We start from the raw sequence: 18,176 nt of genomic DNA, 5'->3' as shown, positions 1-18,176 counted from the left end.
TCAATGGACGTGAGTTTGAGTAAACTCCGGGAGTTGAGGAGGGACAGGCAGGCCTGGCATGCTGCAGTTCATGGGGTCATAGAGAGTCAGACATGACTGAGTGACTGACTGAAGTGAACTGAAACCCAAAGAGATTAGGGATTCAATTATTATGATGACTAGACAGGTACTATACTATTTTTCATAAAAATCCTGTGTGTGGTATAATTTTGAGTGCCCAACTTCTCAAAGCCTTAAAACTGATGTCCTTTCTGGGTCACAAGCAGGTACTCTCGCTGTCCAATACTGTACCTTCACCACACAATTGCCTTTTCAGAAGGCTGACATTACCATTTGAAGATCTATCCAACCATTCATTCAAGAAATAATTATTGAGGACCTAGGTTATACTAGACACTGTATTTTTACAAGCATGCTCAGTTGTATCCACCTCTTTGCAACTCCATGGATTGCAGCCTGCCAGGCTTCTCTGTGCATGGAATTCCCCAGGCAAGAAGACTGGATTGGGTTGCCATTCCCTTCTCCAGGGTATCTTCCTGGCCCAAGAATCAAACTTGTGTCTTCTGTGTCTCCTGCATTGGCAGGCAAATTCTTTACTACTGTGCCACCCGGGAAGCTTGACACTGTGTTTAATCTGAGGATTAAGAGGTAAACAAGACAGATAAAATATTTGCCTTCTTGGACTTCACATTACTGTGGGGACAATTAAGGACATAATAATTTCAAATTGTGATAAGTTCTACAAACAAAAACAGAGCTGGGAATTTCCCTGGTGGTACAGTGGCTAAGAATCCATGCTCCCAATACAGAGGGCTTGGGTTTGATCCCTGGTGGGGGAACTAGATCCCACATGCCACAACTAAGACTTCACACACTGCAACTAAGACCTGGCATGGCCAAATTAAAAAAAAAAAAAAAAAAAAGAGCTGGATAAAGGATGATGGGATTGGCAGGTGGGAGGACTATTTTATGCAGGAAGGTCAGAAACTTTTCTGAGGAGATATTTCAGCTCTAAAGAGCTCAATAGACAAAGCCTTCTGGAAGAGCACTGCAGGAAGAGAAGCCAGCAGGTTTAAAAGCTCTGAGGCAGATAGAAGCTGTTTGAAGAGAGTAGGAAAGCCAAAGCTCACTCCACTGCAATGTAGAGGAGGAAAGATTTTTTTCCCTTTACTCACTTCGGCTCTGTGTCTGAGACCTGAACTGAACTGACATATGACAGATTAATAGATAAGAAATATGTACATTTTATTTGGTGTTAATATTACCATGTGGCCTGGGTGGAGGTCTCCACAGAAATGAAAACCTCCTCAAAGTGTTTAGACCCAGGGGCTTATATACCATTCTAGGAAAGAGGGAAAAATTGTGCAGAAATGACAAAAGAAAGAGGGCTTTGTTCTAGGGGTGGTAAACGGTAAAAAAAAAAAAAAAAAAGTGCAGAGGAATTAACTATATGGGGAAACTAGCAGAATATAATGGTTGTTTTCATAAGGTTTGTACTGACGGTTAAGAATCTTTCTGTACTGTGGGAGACACCAGTTCGATCCCTGGGTTGGAAAGATCCCTTAGAGAAGGAAATGGCAACCTACCCCAGTATTCAGGCCTGGAGGATTCTATGGACAGAGGAACCTGGAGGGCTACAGTTCATGGGGTTGCAAAGAGTCAGACACAACTGAGTGATTAACACCTTTTTTACCTGTTATTTCATAAGGTTTGTACAGATTTATCTCAATGTCAACTTCCCATCTCTGGTGATAATGTTCTCCTCTTTATGATAGAAAAAATTTATGCCCTGCTTTTAGGTAGAAAGGGTCAGGCAGAGAGCCCTTCCTGCTACCTCTTAATTGTCTTCACTTTGGCATATTTGAGGGTGGCATGTTCTGACTTCCTTAACCAGCTACATCTTGTAGATTTTAACAAAAAATGTCAACTATTTTCTCTTCATCTAAAAAACTGTATCTTTCTAGAAAAATGTCTTACAGTATCTTCTGACCCCTATGGCCACTTCAAATCCTGGTTATTCTTCAAAACTCTGGTCAAGTTCCAGATCTCTCATCCCCTAAACTCCTATGGCATATCTTAACCATAATATAGTACTTAGTTATAAACAAGTTCTTCATAGGTGACTCTTTATGCATGTATTACCAATTCTCTAGTACTAACTGGAAACTCTAACTTGAAAGTCTGTACCAATGAACTGATAATTATGTCTTTCTTAAGCAGTGTAAGACTGTCATCAAATTTTCAAGGGGTCTTTTGAAGCAGAGATGAATGGAAAGCTGAATTGTCTCTATTTGCTACAGGGTAGTGAGACTGTGGACAGAGAAAACACTAGAAATCCTTGAACAACTCCTTAGAAGACTATGAAGATGAGAACTACCTTTTAAAACTTACTAATTATATGAAGGCAAATGATGCTATTATTAATAAATTACAATACACATTACTGCCTTGTAATAAATTAGAAGGATTCTTTCCTATTTTCATTTTTCTGAAAACCTGACAGTTTTCTTAACCCTTGTTCTCAAAGGGTCATCCTAGAGAACCAGCATCAATACCAGCAGCTGCAACAGCAGAGAATTTATTTGAATGGCAATTTTCGGGCCCCACCTCAGATCAAATGAATTAAAAACTCCTGAGGCTGGGTCCCAGCAATCTGCTTCAACAACTCCTCCAGGTGATTTTGATGTACTCTATAGTCTTACCTGGAAAATTCCATGGACAGAAGAGCCTGGCGGACTACAGTCCATGGAGTCAGAGAGTCAGATACAAGTGTGTAAGCATGTGCACACACAATTTGAGAATTCCTGTCTTAACTCAAAGCACTCAAGCTAACCACTGACTTCAAAATTCTTTATTTAAATTATACTATTTTACACAACGGTTTGGCACAATGACTTCCTTAAGTCAAATATCTTTAAGAAGTAATGGCTAACCAACATAATACTGTAATTTTCCTTACTAACACATATATATGGAATCTAAAAAGTAAATAATTTTTTTTAAAAAGTCATGTTCAAATCACTGAGAAACTGGTTTGCTTTACCTTAAATTCAACTTTACAGTTTTATTAAATCACACAATTCATACTAACATGCTGTACCATAATGAAATGATCTATTCCTGGATCCCAATTACCTATTCCTCTTTCAGCAGTGGAGTTCAAATGTCTGTGTAAAACATGTTCAAACATATCCTTTGGAAAACTAAACTTGCTTGTTCTCTGTGCTGCCCTCTGCTGATTCATAAGGCAAACTTCATCTCTTTAAAGCACTAGCTCCAGTTGGAAGGAAGATAATCATTTAATCAAATTATTCATTCCACATGAATAAAGTGTGGCTCAGATGGTAAAGAGTCTGCCTGCAATGTGGGAGACCCAGGTTCAATTCCTGGGTCGGGAAGGTCCCCTGGAGAAGGGAATGACAACCCACTCCAGTGTTCTTGCCTGGAAAATCCTATGGACGGAGGAGCCTGGCGGGCTATAGGCCATGGGGTCGCAAAGAGTCGGACACGACTGAGCGACTTCACTTTCAGCTGGAAGAAGAAATGAGGTAGCCCTCTAACAGTTGATTCTGATTACCTTCAGTCTGAGACTGACCTGCCACTCCCACTTGATGTGTAGCGTACCCTGGTAACCTGCTGGGCCCATCGCCCAGCCACAGAGACAGCACAGATGAATCCGACTCCGCGTGGTGAAAGCAGAAGCCCAGGGAAGCGGCAGGGGCAATGAATCGACTTTGGAGAATGGGAATGTGCAGCCACACTGCTACTTTACCTTCTGATCTCCATTTCTGTACTGCAGCTGAAACGCAGAAGACAGACATCTATAAATATTTTCCAGAGAGAAAACTGGAATAAATTAAAACTCATCTCTGGGTGTCACTTCCTCCAGTAAGTCATATTTAAGCTCCACTTGGCGATTGGTGGTGGAGGGGGTGAGGGGGATCCCACAAATGTCCTGTTAACATACATCAGCAGCATAATTTCCCCACTATTTCTTAAAAATGAAGTCAATATAGCGATGATCTTTATACATCATCTGACAACACCTGACATACAATTGGTGCTCAATAATTGTAGAATGCACAAACCTATTTAAATAAATTACTGTTCCAATGCTGTTCTTTTTAACAATGAGTTTTAGTCTTTATAAATGATTACCAAGGGCTTTTATTTACTGTCTCAAGTATGTATGTGGTTTTTTTGGTTTATACATTTTGAGGTGGTTAAAAATTAATTTTGCTTTAATAATGTATGGTAGTTCTAGAAAATTTTGAAAATAAAATGAAGAAATCAAAACTTCACATTAGCATACAGAGAAATTTAGACACTTTTTCCATGAATATAATTTTGGAATTGACATACCACATATAATTTACAACATTTTTTTTTTTTCCAATAGATTATAGACATTTTGTTACCATTAAAATTCTTTAACATATTTTTAATGACTGCATAATTTTCCTCATACATTTAGGTGTACCACAAATTACTTAACTAACCTAATTTTGGACATGTAGGTTGTTTGTAATCTTACCTTATTATTAATTATACCATGACAAACATTCAAATACATTTTTGGTCTTTGACTTTAAATTCTCTTACTTTGTTACTTAAGATTGAGTTGGGGGAAAAAGATGCTAACATTTATCTGGCCCTTACTAAAATTCAGACATTTTAGATACAGTATTTTAAGTTCTCACAACACAAAAGGCAAGTATGGTCACCACTAACTTTATAGGTGAAGAAATGAATACTTTACAGTTTTAGAAAAACTTCTCAGATCCCTTTCTCTATCCACCATCTCAGTCTTTACATTAATCCTACAAAATGTGAGTGGAGAGAGCAGAAAAGACTGGATCATTTATTTAATGGTTAGATTCCATTCCCTCCTCTTCTACAGCCTCTGAGGTAAGCATCTCCCTGTTGAGGACTATTGTTTCTCTACTCTTGCAAAGTCAGTGTGACTAACACAGTGACAGACAACTTGGGGCCCTAACAGACTTCTTGGTTTGGGGCTATGGGGTCCTGTCACATCCTTCTCATATCGAACTTTCTCTGCTATCTTCTTAAAAACTGCCATCGTTACATAAAGTGAAATGCATAAATCCTAAGCGAACATTTGAGTTTTGACCTATGCATTCACTTGTGTAGTCCACACTCCAGTCAGGATTACAGAAGATTTCGATCACCACAGGAAGTTCCCAAGTCTTCCTTTCCAATCACTCCAGTCAAGGGAAAAAGCTGAAGCTCTGAAAAAGTTGATGAAAAAACAGTTCTGAAAAGCTGAAGCCACTTGTTTACTATCTTTTATCTTCACACTCTGACTTGGAGAATCTGTCCACTCCCACTGCTTCAGCTAACTATATAATGATGCTTGTCCAGTCCTGGTCTCACTGAACACTGAATTTTACTGCTCTCCAGCTGCTTTCATATTCTGAAGGCCGCTGCTTCAAACTTCATACCAGTATTCAAAGCTGACTCCTATAGCCATCCTCAAGTAGTTTTTATTTACCGGTATACTTCTGGCTCCAATGCTTAAAGTCTAAGAATCATTTAAAAAAAACTTTCCCCCCTCTTTTTTTGCTAATAAACTTTAATTTTTCCTCCTGTCCCTCATTACTTAGCTCAAATATATCCTTCAAAGTGAGCTCACATACCACCTCTTTTGCAATAAGCTTTCCCTAAATGCTTTCCAAATGTGAACTTAACTCCTCTAATAGATTTACTAGAACTTACTACACAATGCCTAATGACATCTTTTGTCATTTATTTTTCTAATCCTAATATTCTGTGGACAGAGGAGCCTGGCGGGCTACAATCCATGGGGTTGCAAAGAGTTGGACAAGACTGAGCACGCACACACACGATATCTTGTGCATCTGCAATCCTCCAGGTTAACATGATTTTATGCTTGGGCTCAATTCACATTTATTAAATGACTGGCTTGCGTAAAGTCACAAAGCTAGTGAGTGCCATAGCAAAGATCAGAATCAGCGTTATTTCCCCACTCACACAGATATTTGTGAAGCTTAACAACACAAATACATCTTCACCTAAATTTAGTTTATAACAGGAACGGTAAAAAGAATAGACTTCACGTCCAAAGGTGCAAAACAACTATTGCTAATACATTATATACAATCAGTTCTATTTGCTTGAAAAGAAAGAATAGATTTAGACTTCCTATCAGGCTTTCTTCTCAGATTATTTATTTCAGTTTCTTTTTACAGGCAACATCATTCAGTTTTGTTTGACTCAATAACAAAAAACCAGCAATGGTTCTTATAGTGCAGCAAGAGCAAATTCTAGAGCCAGGAGAAGTTAATCTGTCAGTACCATCATCTTTGAAATGTGGATAATAATAGTACCTACCTCATAGGTTATAAGGACTAAATGAGTTAATAATTTGGAAGTCCTTAAAACAGTATCCAGCCCTTAGTGAGTGTAGTAGGATTTTATTAAAAAGTATGAAAGACTTCAGAGTTTATAAATTAGTCTCATGTAATTTATCTTTGATCACCACACCTATCCAATAAAGTAACTAGAGCTGGCATTATTCACATAAGCAACCTAAGGGGCAGATATTTTCAGTGGTGGTTATCCTAATGCCTGGTTAAGCATGTGGCAGAACATGGGACTTGAAACCTGGTCAAAGAGAGAGCCACTCAGTCGTGTCCAAATCTTTGCAACCCCATGAACTATACAGTCCATGGAATTCTCCAGGCCAGAATACTGGAGTGGCCATTCCCTTCTCCAGGGGATCTTTCCAACCCAGGGATCGAACCCAGGTCTCCCAAGTTGCAGGTGGGTCCTTTACCAGCTGAGCCACAGGGAAGACTGAAACCTGGACCTGACACCAAATCCAACCCACTTTCTGCTCCGCCTTCCTGATTGAGGTAGAGCTTTAACCACTAACAAGTAACAAATGTGTACAATAAACATCTGTGTCTCCCCACACATATTACACAGATTTGATTCTCCTACTGTTAACCCTGTTGGCAGTTAACAATTGTTCCCGAGGAGGAGAGAAAATAAGGTGAAGGGGTAAATAGTTTTGAAATGAAGATAGTTAAAGATTAAAACTAGTTCAATTACATTTCCACAGATGCTCACTCGCCATATTGCTTCACAGGATAAAGATCTGAAGTTTCCTTCTTAATGAGAGAAGAGGAATTTTCATGCCTTGCTTTCAATTTGATTGTAAGGACCCTTGGGCAGCTTGAAAAACCGGCTGCTCCACCAGATTACCGGCTCTCAAAGTGAGATCTCCTCTATCCAAGTTATCTTTCCTATCAGTGGACTCAAGGTTCAAAAGTGATGAGTTTTCCTACCAAAGACTGAAACCACTCCATCAGTCTCCCCGGTTAATTACAAAAAGCAATCAGCTTTTTGTGAAACAGACGCAAACTAGTTCACAGTCTCCACAGCTCCTGATCCAACCTGTGTAAAAATACAACCACTCAAACCGCTCCAGCCTATTCACTGGCCACCACCTATACTAGGATGCGACAGTTTTGTCCTGGTCAAAGTGCCCAGCAGAACCAAGGGTCGGTAAATGTCAGTAAACAATAATAACATTTACTAAGCGGTAAGTTTGTGGCGGAAACTGTTCGAGGCACTTGATACGCGTTATCCATTTCATCCCTCAGCAATTCCACCAGTTCCTATTACCTGGTTTTACGGATGAGAAAATGGTGGTTTACACAACTTGGCTCGAGGTTACACACTAGAAAGAAGACCTGAAACAACGGCTGCAGATGCCAGAGTCTGAGCTCGTTACCGTTTCACCCAACCGCCTCAGAGACCTCCCCGCCAACGCCACAAGAACGAAAGGCAGAAAACAGGTGCGGGTCACGCCTGCCCTCTCGTTCCCTCGAGCGCGACTCAGGGGTGGGGACCGCGGTTACTTCACGAAAAACGCTGAGAAGCCCGGAGAGCCTCGCACCAGGCGCACTTGGCCCTGCAAGGCCCTCTGGAAGGCGATCGGGTCCAGGCGGTCCAGAGCGTCCAGCCTCCCCAGGCGCACGGAGACGCCTCCAAATCTGTCCAGCTCTCCCCGCAGTTCCTCAGCTCCGAAAGGGGGGTCCCGAGCGCAACCCGAACCGCCCGCGGACAAGCGGGGCCCTGCGCCGAGCACCGCGCGGCGGGCCAGAGCCAGCACCACACGCTGGTAGCTCCCCCAGAGGAGTGGCGGCATTTTGGCGCCGACCCTCGTTCCCCACGTGGACGCTCCTTATCACTCAACCCGCGTGATCAGGAAAAGTTGGAGTTACCGTAACTTTTAGAAGAGTGCCGCCAAGCCAGTCTCAGAGTTGAGCAGGCGTTACCTCTTCGCAGAGGAGATGACGAAGTCCAGTCGACCGGCTCCTTTCAAGAATCTGCCCAGCTCCAGGAAAGCGGGAGAAACTTTCCCACCACTGCCCTCCCACTCCAACCCACCTCAGCACAGCCCCACCCCCAGTTTAATTTAACAGAGATTTGTTCAGGATTAGGGAAGGCGGCGGATATACGAAAAAGCCCTGTTTTTAAGGAATTTACAATCGAAAAGAGCGTTCCGTTCACCTAATCTGTTTTCCTTGGCCATTCAGGAACTCTTCAAAGACAGGGGATTCTGAAGAAGCTCGGTTCTTCTGCTCTTACTGCGCTGCACTCAGGGGATTACGGCTCGGGACAGAGCCCTGCTGGCTTCTGCCCCGGAAGTTTTTCTGTCAGAGAAGCGCGCACGTTGAGCCGGCTTTACCGCTGCTTCTCTCTGGCTGCGTACGGATCATGTCGTCCAAGAAGAACAGAAAACGGCTAAACCAAAGCGCCGAGAATGGTTCTTCCTCGGCATCCGCTGCTTCCTTTCCTGCAGGGACCACAGCTTCTGCCGTGGCGGCCGGGACTCTGGTGGTGATTAACTTCTTAGAAAAGGGTAAAGAATTCTGAGTGGGAGACCCGAGGCCGAGGGGGCGCCGTCTGAGAGGACCGAAAACCTAGCGATTCTGCCTTGAGGTGTAGAGGTTTTTAAAAATTGAGCGAGGCAGAAGTGTGAGAGCGCAAAGTAGTCTGTAAAATACCCGAAGTCGCCCTTGCACTGGAGAAGTTAGGCAGAAATGACTTATCTGTGTCTTAGTTAAGCTTTTTTTGAAAATTGCCTTGAATTTGCCCTTGAAGCAGCTTTGCGTTAAGATTAACGTCATCTCTAACTGCAAAATCGTATCTAGCGAGGATAGTATATGAAAACTCTGAAATCCATTAGTGTAACAGTGTGGATTCGTCCTCTCTAAGAGACGTTAAGGTGCCTTTAAAACCGAAAGGTGGCTTTTTTTCCCTTACCACACAGGTTCTGGTATTTAATAAATAGCTGTTAATTGTGCGCGGGTGTTAGCAGTTGGTTGGGTATTTCAGGTATATATCTTATTTACTCTTCTCAGAGTTTTGGGAGATGAGTACTATATTTTACAGAGAAAGAAAAATTAACGCGATTCGCCCTCAGGTTACACAGGTACTAACTAAATGGCAGAGACTTTTTAGAGTCCACATGTATTTGACTCTAAAGCCATTGAGCTACATCCCAACAACCTTGACTTGGAAGAACGTATTTAATTGGTATAGCTTTTAGCAGGCTTGACCTCGTGGCAAAAATTTATTTATGTCTGTTGCAGACCCTAAAGACAGTCTTTCAGTTGACATAGTGTTTTCAGTCTGTCTTAGGATCAGAGGACAACTTGCTCTGTCCTGCATATTCAATCCCGTTTTTCGACTGGATTTTTCCCATTGGCATTTAAACCTGCTGATACTCTCATCTTAAAAGCTCCACACCCTCCACTCCCAGACTTCTTAAATGGAGCCATCCCATCTGTGTCTCCTCAGCTCTCATTTATTCCTTAGGCCATTCGTATTTGACATCCATCCCAGGATTCCATGGAAACTGCCCTCTCGCTGATCTCTGATTATCCCCAGGTTGGTAAATCCAGTGGATGGTTTTCATTGCTTATTTACCTCAGCAGGTTTTGGTATTGCCAGCCATTTCTGTTTTCTTGAAATACTTTATTTTTTTGACTTAAATGTCATCAAACCCTCCTAGTTTGTCTCCCTCTTTTGGTTGGCACTTCATCAGTTTCCTTTGCAGGCTGCCTTCTTCCACCTAACCATCAAATATAGAAGTTCTTTTATTCTTAGCCTTAAACTCTCTTTCTCTCTATAAATTTTTTTTTTCCTTTGGCAAGTTCATCCAGTGCCCAGAGTTTTCCATTTACACACTTATTATGTTTAGATTTATATTTGTAATTTGTTTCTGAGTCTTGATTCAATGGTCTTCTAGACCAGTGCTTCTCACACTCTGTAGGGAAGGTTTAAAAATTCCCGACATGTCACAGATCAGCACTTTTGTAAAATACAATAAAAGTAAATTAATGGAAAAATAAGATTAAAAAAATAAATTTTTATTAAATTCAACAGATGTAAAATTACTCTGTCAAATTACAATAAAAACTACTAAATGCTACTATTTCCTGAGGTAAGTACCTCATCATGAACAAAGAGTTCGTGGACCACGATTTTTTTTTAACTGAAATATAGTTGATTAACAATATTAGTTTTAGATGTAAGTCGTGTTCACTTTTAAATACATTGGGAAACGATCACCTTGATGAAGTCTAGTAACCATCTGTCACTATCCAAAGTTATTATAGTATTATTGACTATATTCCTTATGGTGTGCGTTAATTCTCTGTAACTTATTTATTCATTACTTTATAACTGGAAATTTGTACTTCTTATTCCCCTTCTTGCTCAGCCACCCCCACCTTTCTCCCATTTCAGAAACCCACTTCTTTGTATCTATGAATTTGGTTTCTGTTTATGTTTTTGTTTTTTAGATTCCGTGTGTAAGTGAAATCATATGATACTGGTCTGTCTCTGACTTATTTCATTTGGCATAATATCCTCTAGATCCATCTATGTTGTTGCAAATGGCAAGATTTCATTCTTTTTTTAAATTGCTGAGTAATATTTCAATATATATGTATAAATGTTCTTTATATATTTTGGATATTAATTCCATATCAAGTTGTCATTTGCAGATATCTTCTTTCATTCAGTAGGCAGTCTTTTTGTTTTGTTTGATGGTTTCCTTCATTGTGCAAAAGCTTTTTAGTTAGATATAATCTCATTTATTTTTGCTTTTGTTGCCTTTGCCTCAGGAGACAGATCCAAAAAATATTACTAAGACTAACTTCAAGGAGTTTATTGCATTTGTTTTTTTCTAGTAGTTTTATAGTTTTGGGTCTTACATTTAAGTCTTTAATCCATCTTGAATTTTTTTTTTTTTAAGAAAGTGATTCAGTTCATTTCTTTTGCGTGTAGCTGTCCATTTTTCCCAACACCAATGACTGAAGAGTTTGTCTTTTCCGCATTATATATTCTTGCCTCCTTTGTCATTGATTACTTACCTATATATGTGTGGGTTCATTTCTGGGCTTTTTATTCTGTTCCACTGATCTATGTATCCATTTTTGTACCACTGTCATACTGTTTTGATTACTATAATTTGAAATCAGAGAGTGTTCTACCTCCAGCTTTGTTCTTTCTCAAGATTGCATTGGCTATTCTAGTTCCATTCAGATTTACGATTATTAGTTCTACTTATGTGAAAAATGCCACTGGTATTTTGATAGGGATTGCATTGAATCTGTAGGTTGCTTTGGGTAATATAGACATTTTAACAGTGTTAATTCTTCCCCAATTCATGAGCACAGTGTATCTTTCCATTTATTTGTGTCTTCAATTTCTTTCATCAGAATCTTATAGTTTTCAGATTATGAAGTCTTTCACCTCCTTGGTTAAATTTATTCCTAGATATTTTATTATATTTGATGCAGTGATAAATGGGATTCCTTTTTTTTTTTTTTTAATTCGTGGTCCCCACTTTGAATATAGCACTGTGCTATACCTCTTCTTTTGAATTTTTCACAGATACGTCAGGACTGACCTTGTGAACTGGTACTTAGTCCAACAAAACAAATGAGCTCTGTTCAGTCTTTCTCACTGTAAAATTCAGAAATCTCAGATTCCCCCATGACACCTCCCTCTTAAATCTCACATTGTCCAGTCCACCATCAAGTCCAGTTTACTAGCTAAAATTTTTCCCATGTTAGACTTCTGCATTCCCTTCCCACTGCTTCAATGTTAATCTCAGACACTGTCTTACCTGGACTACTACACTGATTGCTCTTTTCCAGTTCCTTTTCCACTCTGCAGACAGAATGGTCTTATGAAAATCCTATCACAACTCTGCTTTTCTCTGCTAACTGGCCTCCAGGAACTTGATCCAGCCCACTGCCCTAGGTGGTCTTGGCCTTCATTATGTGGCTCTCTTTTGTCTCGCACCACTCTGTCTACACTTTTCCCCTCAGATGCACAGTGCTCTCTTCTGTCAAGGATCTCTGTACATGCTCTTCTTTTCAGTGAGAATTGTTTTTGTTTTCCCCTCTTCGTTTAGTTACTTTTACTCTTCCTTCAGGTGGATTTAAACATTATTCTTTAAAAAAAACATTCTTTGATTCCTCTTAAGTTAGGTCTGATCCCACATTATAGGCTCTCTTAGCACTCTTAGTTGTTATTTCATTGCATTAATCTTAGTTTATAATTACACAGTTATTTAGTGATTGTTTAGTAGTTTGTATTCTATTAAGTTCTATGTTCCTTGACAAAGACTGTGTCTGCTTTTGTCCACCTTGTATCCCCAGTGCCTATTGTAGTATTTGCCTTAGAGTGGGCACGTGCTATTTGCTGAATGAACACATGAAGGGTAGATAGTTGTTTGAAATTACCTTTACTATCTCATTAGTTAATCTGCACATAAGGTGCTCAATAAATTAGGGAAGTGGATATGTGGATGTAGAGATATAAAGAATTGGAGGAATGAGGACTGGTGAAGGGAATTATGCGGTTAACAGTTTGTAAGCAGGGAATACGATGGAAATGTATTAGAAAATAAGGCCAGTGGATGGAAATTTGAATCCATTGGTGGTGGGGAGAAATGGAAGTATTTGAGAAGTGTGTGATTTATCAAATCTTGGTTCAGGGTAGGATGGAGGGAAGAGAGAAAGAAAACTTAAAATCTTGTCAGGGACTGAGTACCTCTGCAAGGTAATTATGAAGAGGGAAGGGTAATTCACTGAGATTTCCTTCCTAAGGAAGAGAGACTTCGCAGAAACTGAACATTACGAGGTTATCAAACAGGACACTTTGCTGTTATTGATGCGTAAACTGTGTAAGAAACCTGGGCTCATAAGAAAGTTGAATTTCTTTTCAGTCTCTCATTATAAAAAATGTTTATTTTGTGGTCAATCCTGTTAATCTTAGCCCTGGGAGATGCTTTGTTTTTCTATATTTGTTCATCTAACGACAGAGGGAAAATAAAAGTGTTGGAAAGTTACTTTGCAGTGGCAAAAAATGATGTAAATCAGACCTCATGGTTTTGCTTTTGTTGACTTAGTTTCTTTTTAATTACAAAAGATCTGTTTGTCTGATTATGAAGGAACATGAATACTAGTCAGAGCTCTCTGATTATGATATGTGACTATAGTAAGTTTTATAATAAAGTTTGTGACAGGCATCATAAGTGCTAGCATGGATTTTGTGCTGAAAAGAAAAATACTGTATACTTGTCTACTGCATCCATTCTTATCATGGATATTTATTATGCAGATGAACTCTGTATTTAATGAACTTCTAGGCAGTGGAGTTTACAAAGATGAGTATGACGTAGTTCCTGCCCCCAAAGCAGTATATAGTTTAAAGGAAAGTCGAATTGTGAAATAAGTGAATGTTATGATGATAAGTGCTAGTATCAGACAATATAAGGTGCTGGGAGATGAGAGGAGGGGTAGCTAACCAGATGTGCAGCCTGAGGGAGTGGGTGGGCAGAGGTGGAGATGTTAGCACATCATTTTAAGAGGTTTTGTAACTGGACTGAATTGCAGGCCCTTCTCTGGCCAAAAGTTGAAAGCACTACTGGTCATTTGAGCCAGCGTGTCTTCGCCTAAGGAATAAGACCTGTGTTATTATTATCCATGTGTTCTTGGGAATAGAAAGGAAAATGTCTGATTGCTGTCCTGTGGGTCAGAAGTGGAAACATAACTTAATCCTCTAGAGCCAGATTATGTGCCATTTCCCCAGTTCAAGCCTTTCAGTACTAGTAGCCAGATCAACTTAGAATCTGTAATAGAAGAAGTTCAGAATGCAAATATGAAAAGCCCTATTGCAAGTGTGTTCAGTTAGTAATGAAATTAGAGATTTAAAAAAAAAATAATGAAAACTAATACCTACTCATAAAATATCCTTTTTTAGTTAGCATTCATATTGTCAGTGGAACCTCACAAAGGCTTGGTTTTAAGTCTGCTAAAATAAAGAGGGTTCGAAAAATAGTTTCTCCAGGATATGGTAAGTGCATTCATGTGGTAATATAGATTAAGGATTTTTATTTAGTCCAAAAGAAATCTTGCTTTAACTTCAGTTACAGAATACTGTGAAAATAATTTTCTTCTTTTTGGTAGATGACAAAGTTCCTAAAGCATTCCAGAATTCTCTTGTTCAACTTGGACTCAATACCATGAAGTCTGCAAATATTTGTATCGGTCGACCAGTGTTGCTTACCAGTTTGAATGGAAAGCAGGAGGTAAGAGTCCTTTTCATTTCCTTAATTTAGAAATATTTGAGATGTTTTTTATTTTCAACACAAGCAGTTTTGAAAAGCTGTATCTTACAAGACCCTCACATCTGTCTAAACTTCTCCTTCCTGTGATACGCTGGGAGTTGTAGCTCCTGAGTGTCGTGATGTGGAGAAACCTTTCCCCCAGCAATAGTGACATGCTAACAGCCCTATATTTTGCTGTCTGTGGGTTGTATTTCCTCACAGAAATGTTATTTTGGGTCATTTGTTTTGTATATGAATATTTGATCACCCTCCGTTTGTCCTGGCAGCCATTCATCATACCTGAGACTCTTAAGTCCAGGATCTTTCTTGAGTCATTTTTGGCAGCTTGGCTTTCTTCTTCTGCCTCTGACATGTCTTCTGCTGCTGCTTCATCAGTCAGTGTTCTCCCCACCAGTGGGATCCCCTGGAAATATTTTGTAATCTCGTACCTGCTGATGGCATGTCTTCCATTCCTTTTGTTGTCCTGGACTTTTACTGTAAAAAATCCTTAGTGTGTTTTGTGGAAAAGAAGACTATAAATGCATAAGCTCAGCCCACTAATCTGGAGCTAGAAACCTTCTCCCTTAGAACATAAGTCTGATGAGATCCAGGTTCCCATGGAGCTCTTGTGCTGGTCCATCCCTGTTTCCTAGATGTAGTTTATGCTCTAGATTGAATTACCTTACAGTTAGCTTGCCTTCAGTTTTTTTCTTATCTTCCTCTTATCACCTGTTAAGGTCTTATCTCTTTTCCTAAAACCAACTCTCAGTTCTTCCACCATTTTCCCTGTGGGATTACCCCTAATTTTCACAAAAAAAGGTGTAATATTTATCAGTTCAGTTCAGTCGTACAGTCATGTCTGACTCTTTGTGACCCAATGGACTACAGGATGCCAGGCTTCCTTGTCCTTACTAACTCCCAGAGCTTGCTCAAGTTCAATAGTTCTTTGTAGTTTGTATCTCATAGTATCTCCTTTAGGGCAAAGACTTGTGTTTTGCAGAGCCATGTACTTGACTGTGCTTAGTTTTCTTTCCTATAAATTAATGATATTTTACAAAGAAGTATTTTCTTATTTTTTTGTTTCCTCTGTTCTGGGCAGGTCTATACGGCCTGGCCTGTGGCAGGATTTCCTGGAGGCAAGGTTGGCCTGAGTGAAGTGGCACAGAAGAACGTGGGTGTGAGGGTTGGTGATGCCATCCATGTCCAGCCTGTTTTGGGTGCTGTGCTGCAGGCTGAGGAAATGGACGTGGCTCTCAGGTTTGGCTCTTGGTGGTGGTGATTGTCTGGATTAGTGCTGCCCAGTAGAAATAAGATGAGTCACAAATGTGAACCACATGTTTAATTCTGCATTTTCTAGTAGCCACATTTAAAAAGTGAAGAGAAAGAGAAAGTAATTGTATATTTTATTTAGTCAATATATAAAATTTTATTTGAACTTATAATAAGCACAAAAATTATTAACAAGATTTTTCCTTCTGTTTTTCAAACTGAGCCTTCAAAATCCACTGTGTTATGTTACCTTTGTAGCACATCTCAGTTTGGGCTCACCATGTTCTTAGCACTTGATGGCCACAAGTGTTGAGTGGCTAGTGACCTACTGTATCAGACAGCACAGACTAGATGGGTGTTATGTCATTTATGGACCACAGGCTCTCTAATGTCCTGTGATTACAGTATGCTCTGACATTTTAGGTAAGAGGAATTATTATTGATGGATAGTTAATGGTGTTTTTTTCTCATGATCTGTTGTATAATCAGGGCTTCCTGTCTTACAATTGTAAAGACAGTAGTAGATTACTATGAATAGGCAAGAAACAAGTTTTAATTAAGGCTGCTCAAGCAAAGTATGTGATTGTGTATTTTAACTCACTGGTTATTCAAACCAATAAAATAGTTACATCTATCATATTTTTAAATAGTCCCCTATGAAAGACTATCGATGTGGTTAAAGTATATCACCCACCCTCTTGAATGTTCTGTATCTAATAGGGTTTTTACTCAGTTTGCATATACAAGTCTTACCAAAATTTGTTTTTAAAAAATCTTTTGATACTTTGATAGCATGTTTATAAAAATTTGGAGGCTTTTATGTGCTGGAATCACAAAACATTTTTTAATCATAGCTTGATTTTGAAATGTTTTCTTCACTTTTTCTACTTTTGTAGATTCCAAGCTTAAGCTTTGGCCTATTTTTCTTTTTAAAAACAGGAAAATATCTTCAGTGCATCTTATAACAGTTTAGTGAGCAACGAAGTAAAAGGCAGAAAGGAAATGAGAACACAACATGTGTTGAGCACCAACCATGTGCTAGGACACAAGTGCATACACTTCTCCCATTTTTCTTCTCTCATTTAATCCTCTAGACATACTGCAAGGTGTCCATGTTTATCCATTTTTACAGGTGAGAGAATGGGCTCAGTGAGAAGTCAGTTGCTCATTATTTTATGGTAATTTTTTAATTAACTCAGGTTAAATAGGATTAATCTTTAGACTGTTCTAAAACAGTCCTTTAGATAGTTATCAGTTGACTAGATCAGTTACTAACAAGTGTGACCTCTTGAGGGCGCAGCAGTCTTAGGTGATAATGAGTACCTATTATAGAGGGACTTCATGTGTATTAAATGGAAGCTTTTTTTTTTATAGAATCTTGTGTTTTAAATGTGGCAGCAGCACTTAAACAAGAAACTTAATTTTCAATAAGAAAAATCAGTAGTTTTAGTCTGCTGCTTAAATCCTTCAGGTGTTAGCTGAAAAATTTTATTACTAATGTTAGAGCTCCTTCTAGTGGAAATGATTTTATCTGCACACATTCTTTTTTTAAAAGCAAAACTATTTATTTTTACATATTTCACATATTTGCAAATATTTTCTATTCAAAGTTTAATAAATAAAAACAGTCTAAGTAGTTTCAGAGTTCTATAAACAAGTAAATTTAAGTATTTAAGGAAATACAGTTTCCTGTTTATAAACACATTTGGTTCATGAAATTTTCTCCTTGTTTTTCTCTTTTATTTGAATAAATAAAATAATCAAATCATCATTTGTGGTAGTTATGTTACATGAAGTTGCCACAAATACTGAACTGTTGCTTGGAGGGGGTGTGTGTGTGTGTTTATTTAACATATATAACTATATGAAAATACATGTCTTACATAGATTATAACTTATAATCTTATAACTCCCTGAACAACTCATTCTGGTAGATTCTATTTTAGAAAAGATAAGTGGCTTAGAAGTATTTAGTGACTTGCCTGAGGTCACTCCATTAAGAGGTGCCAGAGTTAGGATTCGAACCCCCCTCTACCTGGTCCTGGAGCTGCAGCTTTCCGCTGTATATTGTACTGCTCCCTTCCCTCCTCAACTTCTGTCCTCTGGTCACCTCTGAATGAGAGTTGAAATAGAGGCTTTTTTTAACCTCAGCTGGGAAAGTGTTGGGTTACTCACATTTTTGCCTGTTCTGTTCTCTTCTACAAATGTCTGGGAAAGCCCCACT

The 18,176-nt window shown here is 39.1% G+C and overlaps 2 protein-coding genes across 19 annotated transcripts in view; one reads left to right on the top strand and one right to left on the bottom strand.

Moving 5' to 3' along the window:
* Window positions 1-8,665, bottom strand: part of NUDT6 (nudix hydrolase 6) — a 77,488-nt gene extending 68,823 nt beyond the window's left edge. For 7 of the 13 annotated variants that reach the window (XM_070474876.1, XM_070474877.1, XM_070474880.1 and 4 more), the window contains exons 1-2: window positions 7,960-8,233; window positions 3,596-3,799 (exon numbers count right to left, since the gene is read on the bottom strand). In XM_070474876.1, coding sequence (XP_070330977.1) covers window positions 3,596-3,799; window positions 7,960-8,197 — 442 coding nt within the window. In that variant the 5' untranslated portion in view covers window positions 8,198-8,233. The other 6 variants (XM_070474884.1, XM_070474885.1, XM_070474887.1 and 3 more) reach the window with 6 other exon arrangements.
* Window positions 8,666-8,671: 6 nt separating this feature from the next.
* AFG2A (AFG2 AAA ATPase homolog A) overlaps window positions 8,672-18,176 on the top strand; it is a 325,935-nt gene continuing 316,430 nt past the window's right edge. For 5 of the 6 annotated variants that reach the window (XM_070474870.1, XM_070474872.1, XM_070474871.1 and 2 more), the window contains exons 1-3: window positions 8,672-8,914; window positions 14,544-14,665; window positions 15,783-15,940. In XM_070474870.1, the coding sequence (XP_070330971.1) occupies window positions 8,770-8,914; window positions 14,544-14,665; window positions 15,783-15,940 (425 nt within the window). In that variant the 5' untranslated portion in view covers window positions 8,672-8,769. Of the gene's footprint in view, window positions 8,915-9,924; window positions 9,946-14,543; window positions 14,666-15,782; window positions 15,941-18,176 lie in introns of those variants that run through there. The other variant, XM_070474873.1, reaches the window with a different exon arrangement.

Source organism: Odocoileus virginianus, chromosome 12, assembly GCF_023699985.2.
Source record: "Odocoileus virginianus isolate 20LAN1187 ecotype Illinois chromosome 12, Ovbor_1.2, whole genome shotgun sequence".
Lineage (NCBI taxonomy): Eukaryota > Metazoa > Chordata > Mammalia > Artiodactyla > Cervidae > Odocoileus > Odocoileus virginianus.
This window is presented reverse-complemented; position numbering and strand designations above follow the sequence as displayed.